Below are 20520 nucleotides of genomic sequence, written 5' to 3'. Positions count from 1 at the left end.
TGTAGCAACAGGAAGAGGGGGTACTCCAGGCCTGTGGCCCACCTAGGCAAGTGGAGAGAAGAACGTTTTATATATGAGGGGAAGCCAAAAAAAAAAATCCCCCGGAATTTATTTATAAAATATTGTTTCTTTATTCTTACATGTATTAATTTTAGTCACCTTCAAAGTATGCTCCATCTGATGTACACCTATCAAAACATTTTGAACTCATAGATTTTGATGCCTTTTAGTGCTTCTGCTGTTTTTTGTTTCACCTCTTCCATATCAGCAAAATGTTGAGGACTTTTTTCATCTGGGGAAACAAAAAAAAAGTCACTCAGGGTGAGATCAGGTGACTAGGTAGGGTGGGGCACAGGGGTCATGCCGGTTTTGGTCAAAAACTGCTGAACACTCAGCACAGTGTAGGCAGGTGCCCTCATAAATCACCCATCACGAATCGGCAAATATGTTGAAAGAGTCTTCAAAAAAGATTCACTGAAGCTGAACACAGCCTCTCACAACAACACCAGCTGGTAGGTACACTGATACAGATGGGTTCCTAGAATACTCACCTAGCAGGGGAAGCCTGTACGACAAGGGGCCTGTTCTCCAGAGATAATTGTGGTTTTGGGGGGTGGGGGTCCCCCTTGTACAGGCTCTGAGTCTGCCAACTCAGATAAAAAGTCCAGCTGCTCTGGAGGGAAAATGGCCCTGGGCGAGTCACTTTCCCTCTCTGCCCCTGCTGCAAGCCCTCGATCCCATGAAATGTGAGGCTTCATGAAGTTATCTACCCGGAGAACCTGGGGTGCTGTTCAGGGCACCAGACACCCAGCATCCCCTCCAGACATAATGAATATAAGTCCTGGGGTCTCACTCAAGCCGATGCTCAACAAGTGTCCAGGTGACTCTGGAGAGCAGCCAGTGCTGAGAACCACGGACCCTGGGGGCGTTCTGAGATCTGTGACCCACTCCTGGTCTGGGCCCTTTTCCTCACTTCTCCTTCCCTGCTCACGAAGTTCTCGTGGACTGGGAGCTTCTGAACTTTCCTTTAACACTGGGTGTTTCCACAATTCATATACAAACTATGTCACAAAGAACACCCAAGCCTGAGAAGTGATTGGGTAAATTTCTCTTAATCACAATAGCAACAAAACCAGCATTTGTCTAAGGGTATGCAATTCCCATTATTACCACCAGAGAGAGCATGGGTCTTACCAGGAACCCTTTCAAACTTGGGTTTTCAAACCAGTCTTACCAAGGGCTGGGGGTCCCTTGCAATGAGGAGGGGCTTCCCGAATGGTCTGCCAGGAGGACTGGATCCTGGAAAAACCCTGAGCTCCTCTCATTCCATGTACACACCCTCAGGTGCATCACACCCTACTCTGGGGGCAATTCTTGGCTGTGGTGGTCTTGAGCCCTCACTGGTTCTGGAAAGCAGAGACCTATGTACTCTGCACACCTTTCCCAGTGCTCAGGTAACCATGAAGCCTCTAACCCCACAGTCTGAGTTAATCAACATCATAAGGAGGACCTGGGAGGACCGGGGACATTAGCCAGAGACGTGTGTGGGGCGGTGAGGGAAAGAGGTTGGCTGCCTGAGCAATACTTCCCAACCCCAGCTGCAGAGATTCAGACTTAATTGATGGGGCATTGATGGTTTTTAAACCTCTCCAGGTGGGCCTAGTGTCGAGCTGAAAGTCACTGACAGAGCAGGTGGGCACGGCTGAGGGTGGGATGTGAGGCAAGTGGCAGGCAGGGGGAACAGATGCAGAGTGGAGGCTCAGAGGGCCTCAGGAAAACTTGACCAGCTTCAGTCTGGGAGAGGGGCAGGTAGCTCCACTCTGCCCAAGAAATGTGCTTACCACAGCTCCCTGTAACCTTGAGAGAGAGTCTTCTGGACACCAAAGGCACTTGCTGGCCCTGGAAGGCCATGAGATCTTCCTTTGAGCCTGCTTAGCCTTGGCCTTTCCTCACAGTATCTGTGCACAGGAGGAGTGAGGCACAAGATTCAGGGTGGAGCAGGAGTATTACCCGGTGAGCCCATCAGCTCCAGACCCCTGTTTACCGCCCAGTCTCTTCTGCCTCTGCATTGCTTAATGGATGTGCAGTTCACACACGGGGGTAGTAAGAGCAGAGAAAGAGCCTAGGGTGGGGGCAGTGGATGGGGGCAGGAGGTCCCCTCTCTGGCTGTGACTGACACTTCCTGGCTGGTTAAACTGGGGCAAGGCCCTTTCCTCTGTCTACATGGTTTCTTCATCAGAAAATGAGAGGCTTGGACTGGGTGATCCCTAGCTCCTACAAGCATGGGTCCCCTTTCGAGAGGGAGGGTGCCCTTGGCACAGGCCTCAGGTTTTTCTCAACTTTGGGACCTTGGGGGAGGCCCCTCAAGCCATCTCGAACTTTCCCCAGCTGAGTGAGGACGCACCCCCAAAACACACCCTGAGCATCTTCACTGGTCCTACCACTGTCAGAGGGAGTGGGCTCCCTGGGCAGACAGATGGCAGGCAGAGTGGGGGCTGTGCTGAAGAGGCGCCAGGGCACAGGAGGGTATTGAGTCTGCCCCTAGGCCCTCTTTGCAGCCCTCCTCACTCCTGGGCAGCGGACTGCTGTTGGAGAGATTAATTACCTCCCTGCTGACCTGTGGCCCCAGGCAGCTAAGCTCTGAACTGCATGCAGTTCAGCAGGCCCTCTGGGGCAACAGTGACCCAGTCCTTCCCTGGCCAGGGGAGATGAGAGGCAAATGCCATGGCCACCCAGCCTGTTCTGTTGGGGTGAATACTGGCTGGGCCTTGAATCCAGGGCCATGGCAACCTCTATCAAGAAGAGCCTTGGGAAGGCAGGGCTGAGCCAGGAACTAGACTGGGAGAGCCAGGGCACAGTGACCCTGGCCTTTGAAGAAACCCAGGATCAGTCTTTTTCCCAGGCTCTGGTGGCAGAAGGAGACTCCCAGATTGGGGACCCTTTATGTTGTTTGCAGTCGAGTGACTGAGGGCTTGGGAAGAAATCCTATTTAAAACTGGGAGCCTTGGCACTCAGGGCTTTGGCCTAACTGACACTAAAGGGGTTAGGGAGGTGGCAAGAAGAGACCAGGGTGAGGGGTTCTTCCCCAGATGTGGATGGGTCTCATGCCTTGAAAGGACCTGAAACAAGCCGTATCAGATGGCAGCTCCCCTGATTTGACGGCTCATCTCTGGCTTGCTGAGCTGCCGGCTCTGACCTGGGTGACCAACCACAGTCCCACCCCCACCCTTCAGCGTGTCAGGCACTCTTGGCTGCTGTTCCACATGAGCTCTCTAAACTTGGTTCCCTTCTCAAGAACTCTCACCTCCCCTGAAGGGCTTCCTTGTTGTCACCAAGAAGAATTCCTCAGGTGAGCACAGCCAGGGAAAGGATAGAAAAGGGGGACGTTCCAAGCTGGGGCAGCGATTCACGACCCCAGAATGTCACCTGCAGCTCAGCACATCCGGTGCTGAAGAGGATGGAAAATTAGCCTCCATTCCAGATTAGCCCTCAGTCTCTGTGTGACCTTGAGAAGTCCATATCTATGAGTCTCCGGACTTGGCTTTGGGAGCACAAGACAAAAATTCCAGGTGTTGGCTTCAAAGTCAAGGGGCTCAGGGAAGAGGTGAGTGGGGAGCTGCTGTTAATGCCCTTGTTCCCTCCTGCCCACAGAAAAGCTGGGCTCAGGGAAAGGATGCAGGTGCATGCACACACACACACCACAGATACACATTCGGGCTTCTTCCTGGTAGTTAAAACAGAGGCACTCGCCAAGTGATGAAGAAGGCAGACAAAAAGACACACTTGACAAAGCAGAGGAGATGAGGCTGGCTTGGCCCACAGCCAGGAGCATGCTGAATTCTCTCGTGCTCTTTGTTTCCTGAAAGGCCTATCAATCAGTAACAGAGTCATGCCTAACCCAGCCTGCATGGTGTCCTCTGGTCTGAGGTTTCATGTCCATGGACCATATGCTCTCCATGAAGCTAATAAAGTCATGAGGGAGTGGCCTCAGCCCTCAGGTGCCTGTCCAGAGCATGAGTGGGATGCGCCCAGCTGGCACTTGACTACTCCTGAACCATTCCCAGCCTGGGTGGGTGGGGGAAGGGGAAATGACCTCACATCTCCCTGATTCTGACTGTCCCTTCCTGTCTTTTTGCCCACTGTCTGCCAGCTACAGGTGTTGTGTGTGATAGTTTCCCCCAACCCCCAATTCTGAGCCCATTCCTGGTACTTAGTATCTGCTCAATAAATGTTGAATGAGCACACGACTGTACAAACAAATGAATGAATGAGTGATGCAAGATTACCCACATGTGGACCCAGCGCCTCCTGCTCCCCAAGAGGAAAGGAGGGTTTTTGGTGCTACATTCTGGGAAGATTGGTTGGGGTGGTGGGGTGCATGCTCACTTGGGGGTTGGGCCCTGGGGGCCAGTCCAGTGGCAGCTAGCATTTCTTCCTTGGCATCACAGTTAAGATCATAGGCATGGACTACAGGCTCAGATCTCAGCCCTGGTTTGGCCAGTTATGGACTATGGTACTGTGGGCAAGTGCTGACCTAAGACTCAGTTTCCCTAAATAGAGAGTTTCAAATGGAGGTTCCTTGCTGCTGACCAGCCCTCTATAACCAGTGGCCGTTGTGATGACTGTCTCCAGGGCTCTTTCTCTGCTAACACTAAGTGTGTTCCCTTTCTCTGGACCCCTCCAGGCAACCCAGCCCATTACCTAATATTTTCATATTTCAAAAATTCTGTCCAGGACATTCTTCTCAGGACGCTCATGGGGCAGGGCCAAGAAGCAGAGGGCCCCTGAGTGGCCAGGTCCCAGGAAGAGACTGGCACTCCACAGGACCCAGCCCCAGACACTCCTTAGCACCATCTGAGCCATGGCGTGGACTTGGCCTGGTTCACCCTCAAAGGTGTCACATGCCCTGGGCCATCTGCCAGCTTAGCTGTGGGCTCCCCAGTTCCCTTGAGACCAGCAGAGGGTGGTCTATGGCTACTGTGCTGGGGCCAGGGAGGGTTTGTGAAAAAACTTTGTATGCGTTGCGTATGTGAGTGTGTATGTGTGTGAGTGTGTGGGAGTGTATATGTATATGTGGGCATGGGCATGGTGCACTCATGCACATGTGTTACTAGTGATGTTGGAACTTGGGAGGAGTTGAACAGACCAGGAAGCGGGGGGGAACTGAGCAGAGGGTGAAAGAGGGTGACCCCAGTATCTGGAGACCTGAGTAATGGTCTGGCTCCACCCTGCCTCCCTGCAGGTCCCTCTTTGGACCTTGAATCCCTCAGCTGAGATCAGAGGACATTGTGTGTCCCCTCTGATAGTTTTTAGGGACTGACATAGACACAGCTAGGGCAGGGAGTGAGTAAGGTGTGGCAAGTCCACACCATGGCTCAGATGGTGCTAAGCAGTGTCTGGGGCTGGGTCCTGTGGTTGTGCCAGCTTCTTGCTGGGATCTGGCCAGTCTGAGGGTAGACTCAGGACCTCTGCCTCTTGGCCCTCCTTGAACAGCGTCCTGAAGGGCAGAGCCACTATGGAGGAGAATCTGAGCTGTGTTGTGCAGCACAGAAGCCAGCAGTACCCATCCCACCTCATCCTGTGTCACTAGGGGGAGGCAGATAACCGGATTCCCTGTGCAGACACCTGGGAACAGAGGGGTGGAAGAGGGCGGTGAAGACTACCAGCAGCTAGGAAGGCAGCAGAATGTCCCTTCAAGAAGCAGGGCCACACCTCAGGGGCCAGGCAGAATGTGGGGGTGGGGGCAGGGGGTGGGAGAGTGGGCTCTTGTGCTTCCCAAACTGTCCACTCCAGGGAGTGTAGATGCTGATGTTCTGGGCCACCTAGTGGGACCTGTCCATCCACCTTGGAGCCTCCCAATGAGCTGCTTCACCAAATGAGGCAGGAGTGCTCATCATCCTGATGTCCCTGGACAAACTTCTGTCACCTCTCCTAAAACTGGAGGCAATCCCTGACAGTTTGGGAAGGCTCAATCTCTTGTAGATCTGATATTTTTCCTCTTCTCAAAACCATGCCGTAAAAAGGATGTGCAGCAGGAATAGTGCAGTAAAGGAGATGCTGAGAGGGCGGGTACACACTTGGAGTCCCAGCTTGGCTCTGCCACTGACTAGCTGGGCAGCACTGGGCAAGTCCCTTAGTGTCTATGAGCCTCAGTTTCCCCATCTAGAATGGTAATTAAAAAGATCGAATGAGATCATGTGTGTAAACAAAATATGTAAGCCATAAAATGCTACAAAAATGCAAAGTGGGCTTTAATTGAGGGATGAAGCAATATCAACCAAGGTTTTCACTGTGTTGGGTGACTGTATGCTGTCTCAGTCATTCATTCAGCAAAATATCTATGGAATATTTGAATATCAAGTATGTGCCAGACACTGTGTTAGGTGTTTTGACAAGTTTAAGTGGAAACTGTTTATGAAACTGTAGAATATAAACTCATAGATCATCTAGTCTAGTGTTTCCCAAATGACAATCCTAAGACCCATGCTAAGCTACTTACATCCAAATAACCTGGGAAATGTACAGTATAGATTCCTGATTCCATAGCTTGGAATTTCCCTTTCTCTCTGTGTCTATGTCTTTCTGTGTCTCCCTACCCCTGTAAGCATGTGTGCACCATTGTGGTTGGGCTGGGGAGCCATTGATCTAGGTTAGCCCTTCACTGAACAGTGGAATCTGAGCCCCAGAGAGGTGAGACTCTCTCAGAGGACAGCACATTACATGCTCGAGTTTTGGGAGCACCTGCACTTTTCTCACTTTTCCAGAGGAGCAAATACAGCTGGTCTCAGGTTTCCTCTCAAAGGATTGGCCTCTGAGGCTGTGTCTCAGCAGAGTACCCACAACATGGAAGCAGAAGCCTTGAGGTGGTTGTCATTTAGTGGTTGTATAACCTTTAGCAAATCACTTTTTTCTTATAGCCTCAATTTTCTGGTTTCTAAAGTGGGGATATTGATGCTGGTCTCACTGGGGTTTTCATGTGAGCATGCTTTGAAAGCTACACAGCTCAGCTTTCTAACTCTGGATAGAGCCAGACCCAAGGCTGACTTTTCTAAGGCGAAATCCCACAACCTGAACTTTTTCTCACTTCCCCCTACTCCCACTGGATCCAATATGGAGGGTAATTCTCTCAATGGGTAGTCTCCACCTTTACTCCCGAGGTTTCCAGTGCTAGTCTCTGGCTGACACCTGCTGGCCATGGCAGGTACTGCATCCTCCTTCAGCCTACTCCACAGAGAAAACTTGCCCATCTCTTTGGACTTTCACAACCACACTACCAGGCACCTGTTATGCTCCCATGTTACTGAAGAAGAAAGTGAGACATGGCCTTTCCAGTTCATGAGAGAAATAGTGAATCTCTGACTCCAGGTGTTTCCGCTCCATCTCCTCCATACCTCTTGCTCTTACACTTGGTGGAGTGGGAAGTCATCCCTCCTAGGCAGAGGAGAGCATCCTAAATCATCCTGAACCAGGACTGGGTCTGGGTTGGTAAAGAAAGACTTGATGGCCTTGTGGCAATAATCCCACCATGCAGAAGACCACCACATCTAGTTTTTTCCCATCTCCTGAGGAGCTAGACTGACAGCAGGGGCTTCAGCTACAGCAAGACACACGGAGGAGGCTCAGAAAGGCCCTTTGAGCAGGCTGTGAAGTAAGAACTTCTGGGAGTGAGCTGATTGCATCTACACCCCAAGGGCATGGTTTGGCCGTTTCAGGTGGTGCCCAGCCTGAAGTCCAGCATATGTAGAGGGCATGTACCTGGTTTAAGCTACATCTCAGTAGGGATGACATAAAGTGTAGTGACTGAGAATGAGGTTTCAGCCTTGTCTTTTAGAGATGCACACAAGGAGATCTACAGATGAAATTATATAATGCATGAGATTTGCTTCCAAAAAAATCCTTGGTGATGGGAAGTGGGAGGAGAATGGGAATAGAAATGAACAAGATTGGCCATGAGTCAACAATTGTTTCATCTAGAAGATGGGTGCGTGGCAATTCTTTATACTATTTTATCTCCACTTTTGGTGTGTATGAGATTAGTCATATTAAAAAGTCTTTAAAAATGTGACCGCAGAAACATTACTGCCACCACCAATGGCAATAAAAAGAAGGAAGACTCTGCAGTGGCAGTGCCCAGGTCAAAGCCTGAGTATCTGATGCTTACTAGCTATGTGAGTCGGACAAGTTATTTGATTTTTCTACACCTCAGTTTCCTTCTCTGTAAAGTGGCAATAATAATTATACTGGTCTTACAGGGTTGTCTTGAGAGGTAACTGATATTCTGCATCTAAAATACTCAACATAGTTCTGGGCCCATAGCAAGTGCTCAGTTATAATTGCTATTATTGGGAGTTCATGGTTCCATTATAATTTGCCAAAAAGAATAAAAATAAAACAGCACTATTTTGGCTGATTCAGAATTTGGCTTAGCTGCAAGGTTCTGACAGATGAGTCTTGGAAAACAACCCTGAGCAACCTCTGGTGGGGCCTGCTGATATCTCAGATGGGTAGATGTATACCACAGAGCCAGACTGTCCTGAAACCCAGCAGGAGGCCCCTTCTTCCGCAGCCTGGTATGTCCTTCTCCCCTCTGCTCTGTTTATGCAGGATCTGCAAGCCCACTTACATCCTGCCTTGGTTTTCTCTGACCACCCCTTTCTCTGAGCTTAAAAGCTCTCTTCACTGACTCATGGAATCTCAGCCAAAGGTGAGATCTTAAAAGTCATCTGACCATACCTGCCATTGTTGCTTCACTGGATAGATACTTACAGAAGGCCTGCAACACGCCTGGCTGCCAAGGATGGAGTGATGCACAGGGCATAACCCACCAGTGGGTCAGAGACAAAGGACAACACCCCCTGGGCCACACGTGCCACAGGATGGATTACAAGCATGGGGTCAGGAGCCCTGGTGCCGCTGACTGCAAGCCCTGTGGTCTGGATGTCATTTCCTCAACCACTGTTCTCTCCTTTGTGACAAGATAACTGTGGTGTATTCATTCTAGGCCCTTCCTGCTCTGACCTCTCAACTCAGCATAGGGACCTTCCTTTGCTGTTCCCTGCATGTCTCTTTCCCCCCTGAGCCAGGCCTCTAGAGCAGGGACTCTGGGGTAGAGCATCTGAAAATGCTGGTTGCTTCTTGCCCAGGAGCTAGGCACAAACTTGCTAAAAGATGGAAAAACTGATAACATGTGGTTTCTCTGAGTCGAGTGTGGGTAATGGCCAGTGAAAGGACGAGATTTTAGACCAGGAAAAGTCAGACACAGATCATCAAATACTTCACTGTGTGTGCCACGTGGATATTTGAGATGCCCATTAGCATTTAGAGGCTCTGGTAAGTGAAAGAAACCTACTTATCTTTGGTTATTTCAGTATTTTTCAAACCTATTTGACCATGAATTAGTTTTTGCCTATCAACCATTTCCTTCTCATGAAACATTTAGGAAATGCAATATTAGATCTTTTTATATTTTCAGCTGAGTTTGTTTAAAATAAAGTCAAGTGTGGCAAAGATACTGAGTTTCAGTGCTTTTGTGGCCTAAAATTAGGACTTCCTGCTCCTCATACCTGCGACCTCAGCTGAGGTCTGCCACCTTCACTGGGGCCAAGCTAGCACCTCAGAGGTTGTACATTATCCCTGAAGTGTGTAAGTGCTGCCATTGGGCCCAGGTAGTTTATCTCCCAGCCTTCAATAATTGACGTGACATGTGTAACCACACTTTCTTACCCAGTGACCCACCTTAGGAGCTCAGGGCTTGGTAGCCCTGCTCAGCATCGGCCACAGGAAAGAGGCCCAGCTTTGTTGGCATGTGAGCCCCCAAAACCCAATAGAGTAAGAGGTCAGACACCTCTCAAGCCAGAGCTAGTTCCTGTCCTTGAGGCTGCTCAGCCGTCATCTGGAGTGTTGGGTCCATTCTGTTTCTAAGAGAGCTGCTGCTAAAGTTGAATTTGTGCAAAAAGGGAAACCAGCAGAGTGAAGGGTCTGGAAATTATGTCAGAAAAAGTGTTGGTGGAAGCAGGATATTCAGCCTGGCAAATGGAAGGTTTGGGGGCCTATGGTGACCGTTTCAAACACAGAAAATACAGTCATCTGGCAGAGATTAGGCACACCCTCTGAACTCCACATGGCTAGGGCAGACTGGGTTCAGACAAGATCAGGCAGGTTCAGGGTGCTATGGCTATAGACCACACTGGGTTCAACAGAGAAAAGTATGTGCATGACCACAGACAGTAAAGTTGGTATGAGCTTCTGAGTATCTTCCTTGTCTCTGGAAGCATTTAACCAGAGGCTGTGTCAGCACATGTCTGGTGGTGTAGACAGAGCCCATGGGTAAAAGACAGGATGGTGAGGTGAGCTCTAAGGTGTCATTGGCCCACTGGCCGAGTTAGACTGATCACCCCTGTTGTCCCCACAACTCGTTTACCGTCACCGTATCAAACAGCATTCTACCCCCCTTTCTAGCTCCCTGGCTCTGTGACTTTGACTTCCAGCAGGGGGACTTTCCCTGCACAGAGTGGCTGGAGGGGCTTCCTGATCTCCTGGGCTTTAAAGGGCATCTCAGTCTTCCATGCTGGTGGCCCCCATCCCAGTGACAGGAGGGACATTGTCCCACAGAGAGAGTATAGAGGGGATTAGGGCAGCACTAACCTGTCTTCCATCCCCGAGATCCTCCAGTGTGTGGACTAACAGGTCAGGCCCAGATAAAATGTCCAGATTTTCTAGGAGGAGGACTTCCAGCATCCACGTCAAGGCCATCACCATGGACCCAGGCCTTGACTTCCTCTTCGTTCTGCGGGACTCTCTTCAGGGAGCTGTGGCATTTTTAAGTGCCTTCTGTGTGTATAGCACTGTACAAATATATAAGTTACACATTGACTTACATCTCTGAGGGCAAGAGACTGTGTTGGGAAGACCCCTGGGCCCAAATCCAGAAAACCTGGTTCTGGGCCCAGCTCAGCCCTCACGTGGGACCTGAGGCAAGTTCCTGGGATGAACTCAGCTTTTGTGGGACCTGAAGCTTAGACCATTTGGAGGGGCCTCTTTAAGGAAAACAGTACAAAATTATGAATGCCAAATTAGGTACAAACATGATTATTGAGAACAATAAAAAAGTAGTAACAAATTATAAATCTTGAAAAAGCTGACAAATACCACAAACATCACAAACTTTGGTCAAATAACAATATTTGTGTTAACGAACTGCTGACACACCTCTATAATTTTTTTACATTACTTTTGCTCACAATTTACACAGACTAGCTTCTGGCTGCTTGCATTTTGAACCTGAGTTTTCCTCCACTACACACACACCTCTGGTGCAGGTACCTCAGGCCATAATCATACTGTGATACAACTTCTGGCCCTGCAACATATGCAGCAAAGCCAAGAGAGCCGGTCCAGTGGGTGGTAGTGTTCACGTGCAGCCATCCCCCAGCTGGGTTGGCTGCACAGTAGTGTCTGTGAACCCGTAGTAATACATCTCACCAATCTCAGGTGGAATGCAGCCGTCACTCACTCTGGGGGATCCTGAGTCAAGTCCCCGAATGCATGTTAGACCCAAGAGAGTGGAAAAGAGGAGCAGTCATAATGGATCGTAGTTAATCTATAGTTTTCTACCAAATTACCATTAATACTTGAGCATCTGAATGCACAACAGGGGCCCTATAGGTCTCTGAAGCTGCAGCTGTATTAGCTTCATGGTGGATCTGCCTCTGGGTGTGTCACAAACCTCTTTCAGCTTCAGTTTCTTCATCTGTATAACAAGCAAAACAAATTCTGGTCCCAACTATCTATTTTTGGTGAGGATCAGAAATGAAAGAAAACCTGAAGCCTTTGGATCCTGATGGCCTTGTGTGACAATGACAATGATGAAGATGATGGTGTTGCCCGCTGAGCAGGTATCTGCCAAGACTTGGGCTTTAGAGTCACTTACTCCTGCAGGCTCCTATGCCATGCCAAGTGCTCACCCTTCCCGGCAAGAAACTCTAATGTGAGAACTGCAAAGCTTAAAGCTTTGGTTCTGGTTAAAGGACATGCCTCTGGAAGGCATGACCCACAAAGTCTAATCAGGTATTTGCAACCCTCTAAGAATGAGGTCATCTAGTCATTAAATCAGCATTTACTGAGTGCCCTGAGTACAAAGATGACCAGGCTAGGCTCTGCATGTATAAATCAAAAGGGTTAGGATTTGAATCAGACACATGTATAAATAGCCACAGTGTGGGATAAAGGGATGGGAGCCCAGGCCAGGCGGATGTGTGGGGCAGGCAGAGCCCAGAGGAGGGCTTCAGGGCTGGTCTGGGAAGGCTGTGGGTGCCTGCCCAGCCCTGCTGCATGGGAAAGCTTACTCAAGGGGGGATGGGGCACTGGGCACTTGAGAAAAAAAGTGAAAAACTGCTTTCCAGATGGAAGATACTTAGACACAATTTTATAAGCACATTTGTGTCTCATGGATCAGAAGGACTGCAGGAGAACTTGGGAAGCCATCAAAGTTAGGTTCCACTCATGGAATTTTCTTCTTTCCCTCTTAGTTCAGATTCCCCCGCCTTCCCCCAACTCTAGAGAGAATTGCAACAGTGAGCTTCAGATCCATAGAATTCAAACTTCATGGAACCTCTCTGGCTTGGTTTCTCAGCAAGTTTCAGAGTGGTGAGCTGAGGGAGAACAGTAGGAGAGAGACCATAGTTACTGAGGGACCTCCAGCCTTCCTGACCAGCCCTCCTGAGACAGTGGGGTGAACAAGGGCAACAGGACCCTAGAGAGTCCATCTGTGGGGGAGGAGCCTCAGAGCCTTGAGCCCTTTGTTCCAGTGGGCTTAGAACCATGATATTGCAATCCAAAATGTTGAGAGGATAAAAGGTGAAACGTGCCTAGACATCCACCAAGCTAAGCATATAGTATTTTGGTTTAAGGAGCCCTTAGGTAATTTAACAATACGTACACGTTTTTAGATAGTCCAGTCTACCAATTGCAATGATTCATCCTGTCTCTAGAAGACGGAAGTATTTTAGCTACATGTGCATGCATTTGAAGCAAAATCTTTTTGATTTGTGTGTGTGTTTTTCTTGTGTCTGTCTGTGTTCTAGGTATCTGTGCATGAAAATTTGTATTCCTGTTTCTTTGCATGCAACAGAGAATATGCATAGGTTTGTGGGGACATAGAGACACACGCACACCTCTACATGGGGTAAGACGTGTGTATTTGTTTGTACTCACCTTGTTTCCAGTGTTAGGAGGCGACCTTTGTCATTATTCCAGCTCAACTCTCTCATTTTACTGGTGAGGAAACTGAGGCCAAGAAAAATAAAGTGACTTGTCTCACCAGGTGGCTAAGGTGGCAAAGGTGAAACTAGAACCCAGAATTCCTGATTTGTAGTCCAGGACTCTTCCTATAACATTAAAGTTTATTACAAATTGGGGGAAAAAGGCAGGAAAATTCTTATTTTCTTTTCCCCTCAATCAATAAATAAGTATTAAGAAGGTCAGTCCTGAATTAGCTATATAACCCCAAATGTTAAGTTTTTAACATTGACCTGGTTCAGTATTGATTTCTTTTGTGAAAACCATATTTATATAAAGTTGTTAAAGAATTTCAAAGCACATATGAAGGCTTTGTTAAACTAATCATGTGCCTTAGTTTTTTAAGAAAAGTATCCAAAATATATAAGCTGATGTTTGAGTTAAACACTAAAAGCATCTGTTGTTTATCATGATGGCTCTAGTCCTAGTATAATATGACAAACTAATATCCCCAAATATCCATGATTAACCTGAATTGAAGAGGGTTCACTACCAGGGCCTTCATATTGCTGTTTCAACTGGCATCAGTAACATGTGTGTGCACACACACACCAGCTACATCATCACCCAATATTCTGATGCAATAAAATATTGAAATTAATAATTGTTTTTAAATAGATGGTATGTCCCTACTAGAAATGAATCCCCAAAATTTTAGGCTTTAAAAAAATAATGTTAGCCCTGGCCTGGTGGCTCAGTTGGTTGGAGCGCTGGCTGTACACCAAAAAAGACTTTGGGTTCGGTATGTTTCTCTCTCTCTCTCCTTTCCTCTTTTTTTAAAATCGATAAACATATCCCCAGGTGAGGATTTTAAAAAATAATAATGTTAAGACATGTGCACAGGTGTGAGTATGGAATTTTTGGATTGTGTTCAAACTGCATTTGAGAGCAAGTGTGCTGTCACTAACTGTTTGTGTTTTCTGTACACACGCGTGTTTGCCTGCAGCTGCATTCGTTCTCACTTGGGGTGCGTGTATTTGTGTATGGGTGTGAGGGCTTCTATCCAATTTGAGATTGTGAGGAGATTGTCTCTTTTATCAAAATAAAAAAGTAGCCCCTCCCAAATGTCAGCTGTGGGAGGGGAGCATCAGGGCTCAGGGTGGACATGGGTGAAATAAACCCACTCTCTTACCCCAAGGTTCACTTTCCCCATGGGGCGTCCTCCCTAGGATTCTTGCTGACTTTGCTGAGCTAGCTCTCTCGGTAAACTCCAGTCAAGAAGGGACTTCTGAACACATATAAACCAGGCTGTCATCTTCAAAGACATTTCCCTCAAATACTAAAGAGGGACAAAACCTAAGAAGTGGGAAATACAAAAAACATAAGGACTATCTATTTTCATGTCCTTCCCTTGCTGGCCATCTCCCAGTGCTTTTCCATTCTCAAGTGCACCTTCCTTCTGTGTTTCTGCAGCTTATGCCTGGGTTGCCAACTCCTTAGCTCTGGCTGTGTTGCAGCATGGAGTGTAACATCCCTCAACAGAGCCACCCCCCCCTCCCTCCCATAGGTCAGGTCCCCTGAGCAAAGCCAGGAACATTAGTGATATATTCACCTGGGCTTACAAAATGCCAGCCCCTGGGCTTGCCTTATTTAATCCTCACAACTGCTCTTGAGGAAGATGCTGGGGCTGTCCCCACCTTACCCGTGACAGAACTGGAGCTTGGTTCACATATATTCCCCAAGGGTGCACAGCTAGTCAGTGGCAGAGTTGGGCTGAGATCTCAGCTCTAACTCCAAAGCCACACTCTTATCATCCATGACATTATAAAGGTTCCCTGTGCTAGAGAGAGTCCCTAAGTCTTCTCTCTCCACCTTCCCATGCCCTGTTCCTACATATAAGACTCCTCTGTAGGGGACAGCCAGACTATAGTTAGTGACAGGGTGAATGACCTCACCCTCAGGTAAGGCTTGGCCCTTTACACACAGTGCTGTGGTCCCTTAAAGACCCCTAATTGTAACTAGCATAACAGGGACACTGAGGTTGTAGGATGCACTTTAGGTAAATGGAGAAAGTAGGCTCCTCCTCTCTCCTTCCAGAATGTGAGGCATGAGCAGCTGGGCCAATACTCCTGGCTCACTCAATGCAGCCCCCCTCCCAGCAGATAGCAGCCCCTTTCAGCCTGTCTGACTTAGCAGTTTATTTTAGGCATGGCCTGACCAGGTGCTCTAGGTCAACAGGTTTAGTTTTAAATAACTGGATTCAACCATCTCCTTTAGAAGGGAAGGGGCATGAGGGAAGAATGAGCCCAGGAGGCTGGGGGTGGTGAAGGAAGAGAGTGAAGCTGGAAGACTGGAGACATGGGCTGTCACTGCCTGCAAGGCCCAGGGCAGGTCCACAGCTTCCTCCCTCTGGGCCTCAGTTTCTACATATGTAAAGCAAAGGTCAGGTTGGGTCATCTCAAACAACTGTGTGCAGTCAGTTTACAGAGGACAAAACGGCTAGCTAAAAAGCATTCACTTTAGAGTGTGACTTAGCATCATAAAGCAGAGGCAGCACAGTTTAAAGCAAGCAGCTCTGCCCTGGAGCCAGAAGAGCTGGGTTCTAGTCTTACTTGAGATACAAATGGAGGTGACCTTGAAGAGCTAAGTCTTAATTTTCTCACATGTTAGAAGGGGGTGATAAAACTTCAAAAGATCTGGTGAGTATTACAGGGAACAATTGTGGGTGGGAGCCCTTTATACTCTTAATGTTATATAAAAAATGCACTTGGTAGTTCCTCAAAAAGTTAAAAATGGAATTACCATATGATCTAGCAATTTCACCTCTAGGTACCCAAAAGAATTGGAAGCAGGATCTCAGAGGAAGAGATATTTGTACATTCATGCGCATAGCAGCATTATTCACAACAACCAAAAAGTGGAAGTAACTATTCACAAATGGATAGTTATACAAAATGTCATCTATACACACAATGGAATATTACTCACCCATGAACAGGAATGAAATTCTGATCTGTGCTACAACATAGATGACCCTTGAAGGCATTATGCTAAGTGAAATAAGACACCAAAGGACAAATGTTATATGATTCCACTTATATATTATGAGGTACCTAGAATAGGCAAATTCATAGAGACATAAAAGTAGATCAGAGGTTACCCCTGGGGAGAATAGGGAATTACTGTTTAAAGAGCACAGAGTGTCTGTTTGGATGATGAAAAAGTTCTGGAAATGGGTAGTGGTGATGGTGGCACAACATTGTAAATGTTCTAAATACCACTTGAAAACAGTTAAAGTGGTAGCTTTTATGTATATTTTAACATAGTAAGAAAGTAAATGTGCATTTTTAAAATTTAAATTGAAATCTCCAGGGATATCTTGGTAAAATCTGGGAATGAGGAGTCCTAGTTCTCTTATCTGATCTTGGGAAAGACATTTGGGGGAGGTAAATTTTCTTCCTCTGTCAAGTAGAGCTTTACAGCATCCTCTCTATCTTCCTTCCTCCTTCACACTCCCCTCTCCTTGCACACAGCAGAGAACTGGGTCAAAAGCATGCCCAGCCAAGTGACCAGGGCACATCAAGGTGGCCTCCATTATCCTTTCTGAGAGGAGGTTCAGTCCTGGCTTATTCCATTCTCAGGGCTATTGTGGACCCCTTCTCTGGATCCTGCTTGGGCCCTTGTTTTGGAATTACAACATGAGGAGAGTTTCTCAACCACAGCAACCTTTTTCATAGCTGACCTGACTTATCCAGCCTTTGTCCCCAGTGTCTAACCCAGTATCTGGTACTCAGCAGGTGCTCAACGTTTATTTGGTAATTGAGAAGATACCTTCACTAGAGCCCTATTCAATTTTACACCAGCTTCATGCAGGTTGGTATAAGGAAGAAGCCAATTTTTTTTGGTGAGAAAGTTGGGGGCTGGGGAAGGATACAGGAGGGAAGATACAAGAGGAAGATACAGGAGGAAGATACAAGCGTTACAGCAGACACTGAACTATTTTTTTTCAGTTTCAAAGGAATTTAATATTATATACACAGTTAAGGAATAGAGGATACATATCCATTAATTAGAAACTGATTCTATAATAAAATAGATTTGAAATTCAATGCATGTCATTATTAACTGCTAAGGAAATCTTATCTTAGCCCTTGTCTGCCTTACAGCAATCTTTATTTGCTGCAATTATTGCTGTGCAGTCACTGCTTTCTGCTAATTCCTCAAATCATTTGGATGGTCCTGTCTTCCACTTAGTGGTCTCCAGGAGGAAGTTACAGTGGACATTGAACTATGTGTTGCAGATAATGTCTAAATAGTCCCCATGTGCTACGTGCTGAGAAAAATTCCAGCAGAGTGCTGGGGCAGTCCGGACTCAGCTGGGACTCCCTAGGAGGCCGACTGCAGAAGGAACTAGGGGCTGGAAGGACATTCAGCTTTGAGCTTTCGGGCAATGAAGGATCTTAATCTGGGGGGTTTTTTAGAACATCCATATTCCCCCACCTATGGGGGTAAACTGAGTCTGAAAGAGGCAGGAAGCATAGGCTTCAGCTGACTGGGCCAGGAGATACAGGGCATCCTTGGCACGAGCATGGCGGGCTCTTGGCACACTTATGACACGCCTGTATGCGACCGCAAGCTCTGAGTCAGTGGGTGGCAGGGACCCTTTGCGTCGCAGACGGCGAACCCCTATCGGGGACGTATGGCCAGAGCCTCCTCCTCTGTGCCTGGGCTTGTGGGGCTGGCGGCTTACTGGGCTCGGGTCTGGCGCGGCGCTCAGGCCCGGGGGTGCCGCGGGCGGGGCGGGGAGAACGGCCGCCTAGCCCAGCCCCGCGGATGACAGGAGCCAGGGAGCCGAGGAGGGAGGAGCCGCCGCCGAGCGCTCGGCTGAGGAGCAGATCGAGCGGGCGCGGAGTGCTGGCGGCTGCGAGCGCGCAGAGCGGGGGAGAGGCGCTGCCGCACGGCCGGCCACAGGACCACCTCCCCGGAGAATAGGGCCTCTTTATGGCATGTGGCTGGTAACTTTCCTCCTGCTCCTGGACTCTTTACACAAAGGTGAGACCCCCGCGAGCCCAGGGCAGCGGGGGCAGCGGGCTGGGGAGCGCGTGGCTGACAGCCAGGCGGGGTGCCTGGCGGGCTCCAGATGTCCGGGGGCAACGACCCCGGTGCCTGGCCCTGGGTAGGTCGCAGCCGGGACAAGGCCAGCACCCGGCGAGGGGCCAGGTGAGAATCCACCGTGGACCGCTCCGCTAGACTACCGCTCCTGACGTTTTGGTGTCGAGGTGGTGGTGCAGGAGCCCCTCATTTCGGGTTCCTTGCCGGGCCGCAGTTGTGCCCCAGACCCCTCCCCTAGCTTCTTGCCCGCTGCCTGCGGCTTGGTGGCACTGGGACCCCAGGGTGCCCTCCGAGCAGAGGGGTCCTCAGGCCGTGAGTGTCCGCATGGGAGTCCTCGCTTAATCTGGCCTCGGACTCCGCGGCTCACTCCTCCTCTGCCACCGTGCGTCCCTCTGCCGCCCCTGACAACCTGCGTCGTACCGAAAGGCGCTCGTTCGAGCCTTGGCTGGATGCAGGGCGGGGAGAGCTGGGGGTCCTGAGAGCTGGGGGCTCCGAGGACTGAGGTCCCTCGGAAAGCAAGTTTGTTCTCCAAACCTAGAGGTCGTTTACCGCTGGTCCCACCTCACCCCCTACCCCCACACTAGCCCAGGCTTCGCGGCTCCGCCTTAGCTACCTCAAGCAGCGCGCCCCAAGGTGCAAGATTTTCCGCTTGGTGCCTGGTCAGCCGGACCTGGGGACAGGTCTTCGGTCAGGAGTGGGTATGGGGGGCGTGCCGCTTTTCTCAGAGAGAAAGCGTTGCTAGGGGTGGGTCCAGGCGTCCGGCATGTCCAGACCTGCTGCTGGGGCGCTGCTCACCTGACCCTCAAAATAGCCAGCACTTGGAATTAGAAGGGGGCAGAAATTCCCGAGCAGAGTACCTGGGCACCAAGTGGGGACCAGGCTGTGTCCCTGGCGGTCCGGCTTCCAGGCTGTGGTAGAAGACGTGCCCCCGGGCTCTCAGACCGCGGGAGATGAGGCGGCCAAACTCCGCGCCCTTGCGCGGCAAAGCACGCAGGCTGTACAAGCTCAGCGTTACCAGTTCAGCCCTCTAACTTTTCTCCTTCGCGCCCTGGAGGCCGTTTCTCCCCCCTTTGCATAGGTGGCAGCCCGGAAGGAGCTACAACTCTTGACCTCTAGGCGACAGGGGAAGGACAATCAACAAAGGGTTGGTGCACGGGAGGGGGTCCAGTCCATCAGTGCAGTGTCCACACCCCTGGGATCTGGAGTCGGCAACCTGCTGGAGCTTATTGCAGTATACGATGGCTTTGGGGGAGGAGAGTAACCCTTATTTTATTTGTCAATACCGCCCCCGTCGAAGCCAGACTGAAGGCCAAGATATTGCTGGGGTTCGCCTAGAGATCTGGTGAGCGGTGAGGGGTGAGTTTCTCAGACTCAGTGGGGCCACTAGCTGACACACTAAGTCTGGAGTAGGTTGGTTAACCCCTTACCCCCTGCACAGCACCCTCATCCTACTTTAAGGCAGCAAGAAGGCTGCCTAACATTAACGTTCCCCCCACATCCTCCAACACACAACCCAGTCTCCCTCTTTCCAGGCTCTTCCTGCCTCCCTCTACCCCCGCAGGCTGGTTCGGCTTGCAGCTTTAATTACATTAATATTAAAAATACATAAGGTGAGGAGCAGCAGCTTTCTCTCTCACTCCACCCTCCACCCCTTTTCCATTTTGTCTGGTGAGGAAAGCACAGGCCAGGGCTGCTGCCACACACTTGCTCAGCTTTGTCCTCAACCTCCTCCCACACCCTCTTTCTGGAGACCTCTTCCAGAGCAGCCCATTTTCCAGGAGTGGAGGTCCCTTAGCAAAACCTGAAGGATTCTCCCCTCTCCCTCCCAGAAGCTGGGCATTAATAAATGAAGCTCAAGTTATTTGATAGGGAGGGAGCAGATGGAGGTGGGGGTGGAGAAAGGCCCAGAAGACAACAGAAGAGCCTGAGGGGTAAAATCCATTCCAACTTGAGAAGAAAGTTGTCACTGTAGGTAGGTTGTTGGTAGGTTGGAGATGCCAGGTGAGGCAGCACCTAAGTAGCCTTTTGGTCTGCAGAGCCCTAGGACTTCCATGGTTCAGCTGCTCGAGCATTTGTGTTGGGTGCCAGGGCGACTGGCCAGGCAGGGCTTTCTTTTCCTTAGTACCTTAATTAGGTCTTAGGTGCCTGATTGGTCCCCAGGGCCTGTTCTGT

General features: G+C 49.4%; 1 protein-coding gene and 1 long non-coding RNA gene across 5 annotated transcripts in view; one reads left to right on the top strand and one right to left on the bottom strand.

Annotated features, from left to right (window-relative positions):
• Positions 1–7: 7 nt before the first annotated feature.
• LOC128780859 (uncharacterized) lies at positions 8–19030 on the bottom strand. Its single transcript, XR_008426832.1, has 3 exons — positions 18962–19030; positions 10645–10844; positions 8–292 (listed from the first exon to the last, which is right to left on the bottom strand). It is a non-coding gene; the product is annotated as an uncharacterized lncRNA (long non-coding RNA).
• The window catches only part of DSCAML1 (DS cell adhesion molecule like 1), a 346013-nt gene continuing 343566 nt past the window's right edge, over positions 18074–20520 (top strand). For 2 of the 4 annotated variants that reach the window (XM_045204094.2, XM_053924087.2), the window contains exon 1: positions 18108–18288. In XM_045204094.2, coding sequence (XP_045060029.1) covers positions 18243–18288 — 46 coding nt within the window. In that variant the 5' untranslated portion in view covers positions 18108–18242. Of the gene's footprint in view, positions 18289–20520 lie in introns of all 4 variants that reach the window. The other 2 variants (XM_024570871.3, XM_045204095.2) reach the window with 2 other exon arrangements.

This window comes from Desmodus rotundus, chromosome 5 (assembly GCF_022682495.2).
Source record: "Desmodus rotundus isolate HL8 chromosome 5, HLdesRot8A.1, whole genome shotgun sequence".
Taxonomy (NCBI): Eukaryota; Metazoa; Chordata; class Mammalia; order Chiroptera; family Phyllostomidae; genus Desmodus; species Desmodus rotundus.
Note: the sequence above shows the minus strand (reverse complement) of the source record. Positions and strands in the feature narration are given on the sequence as shown.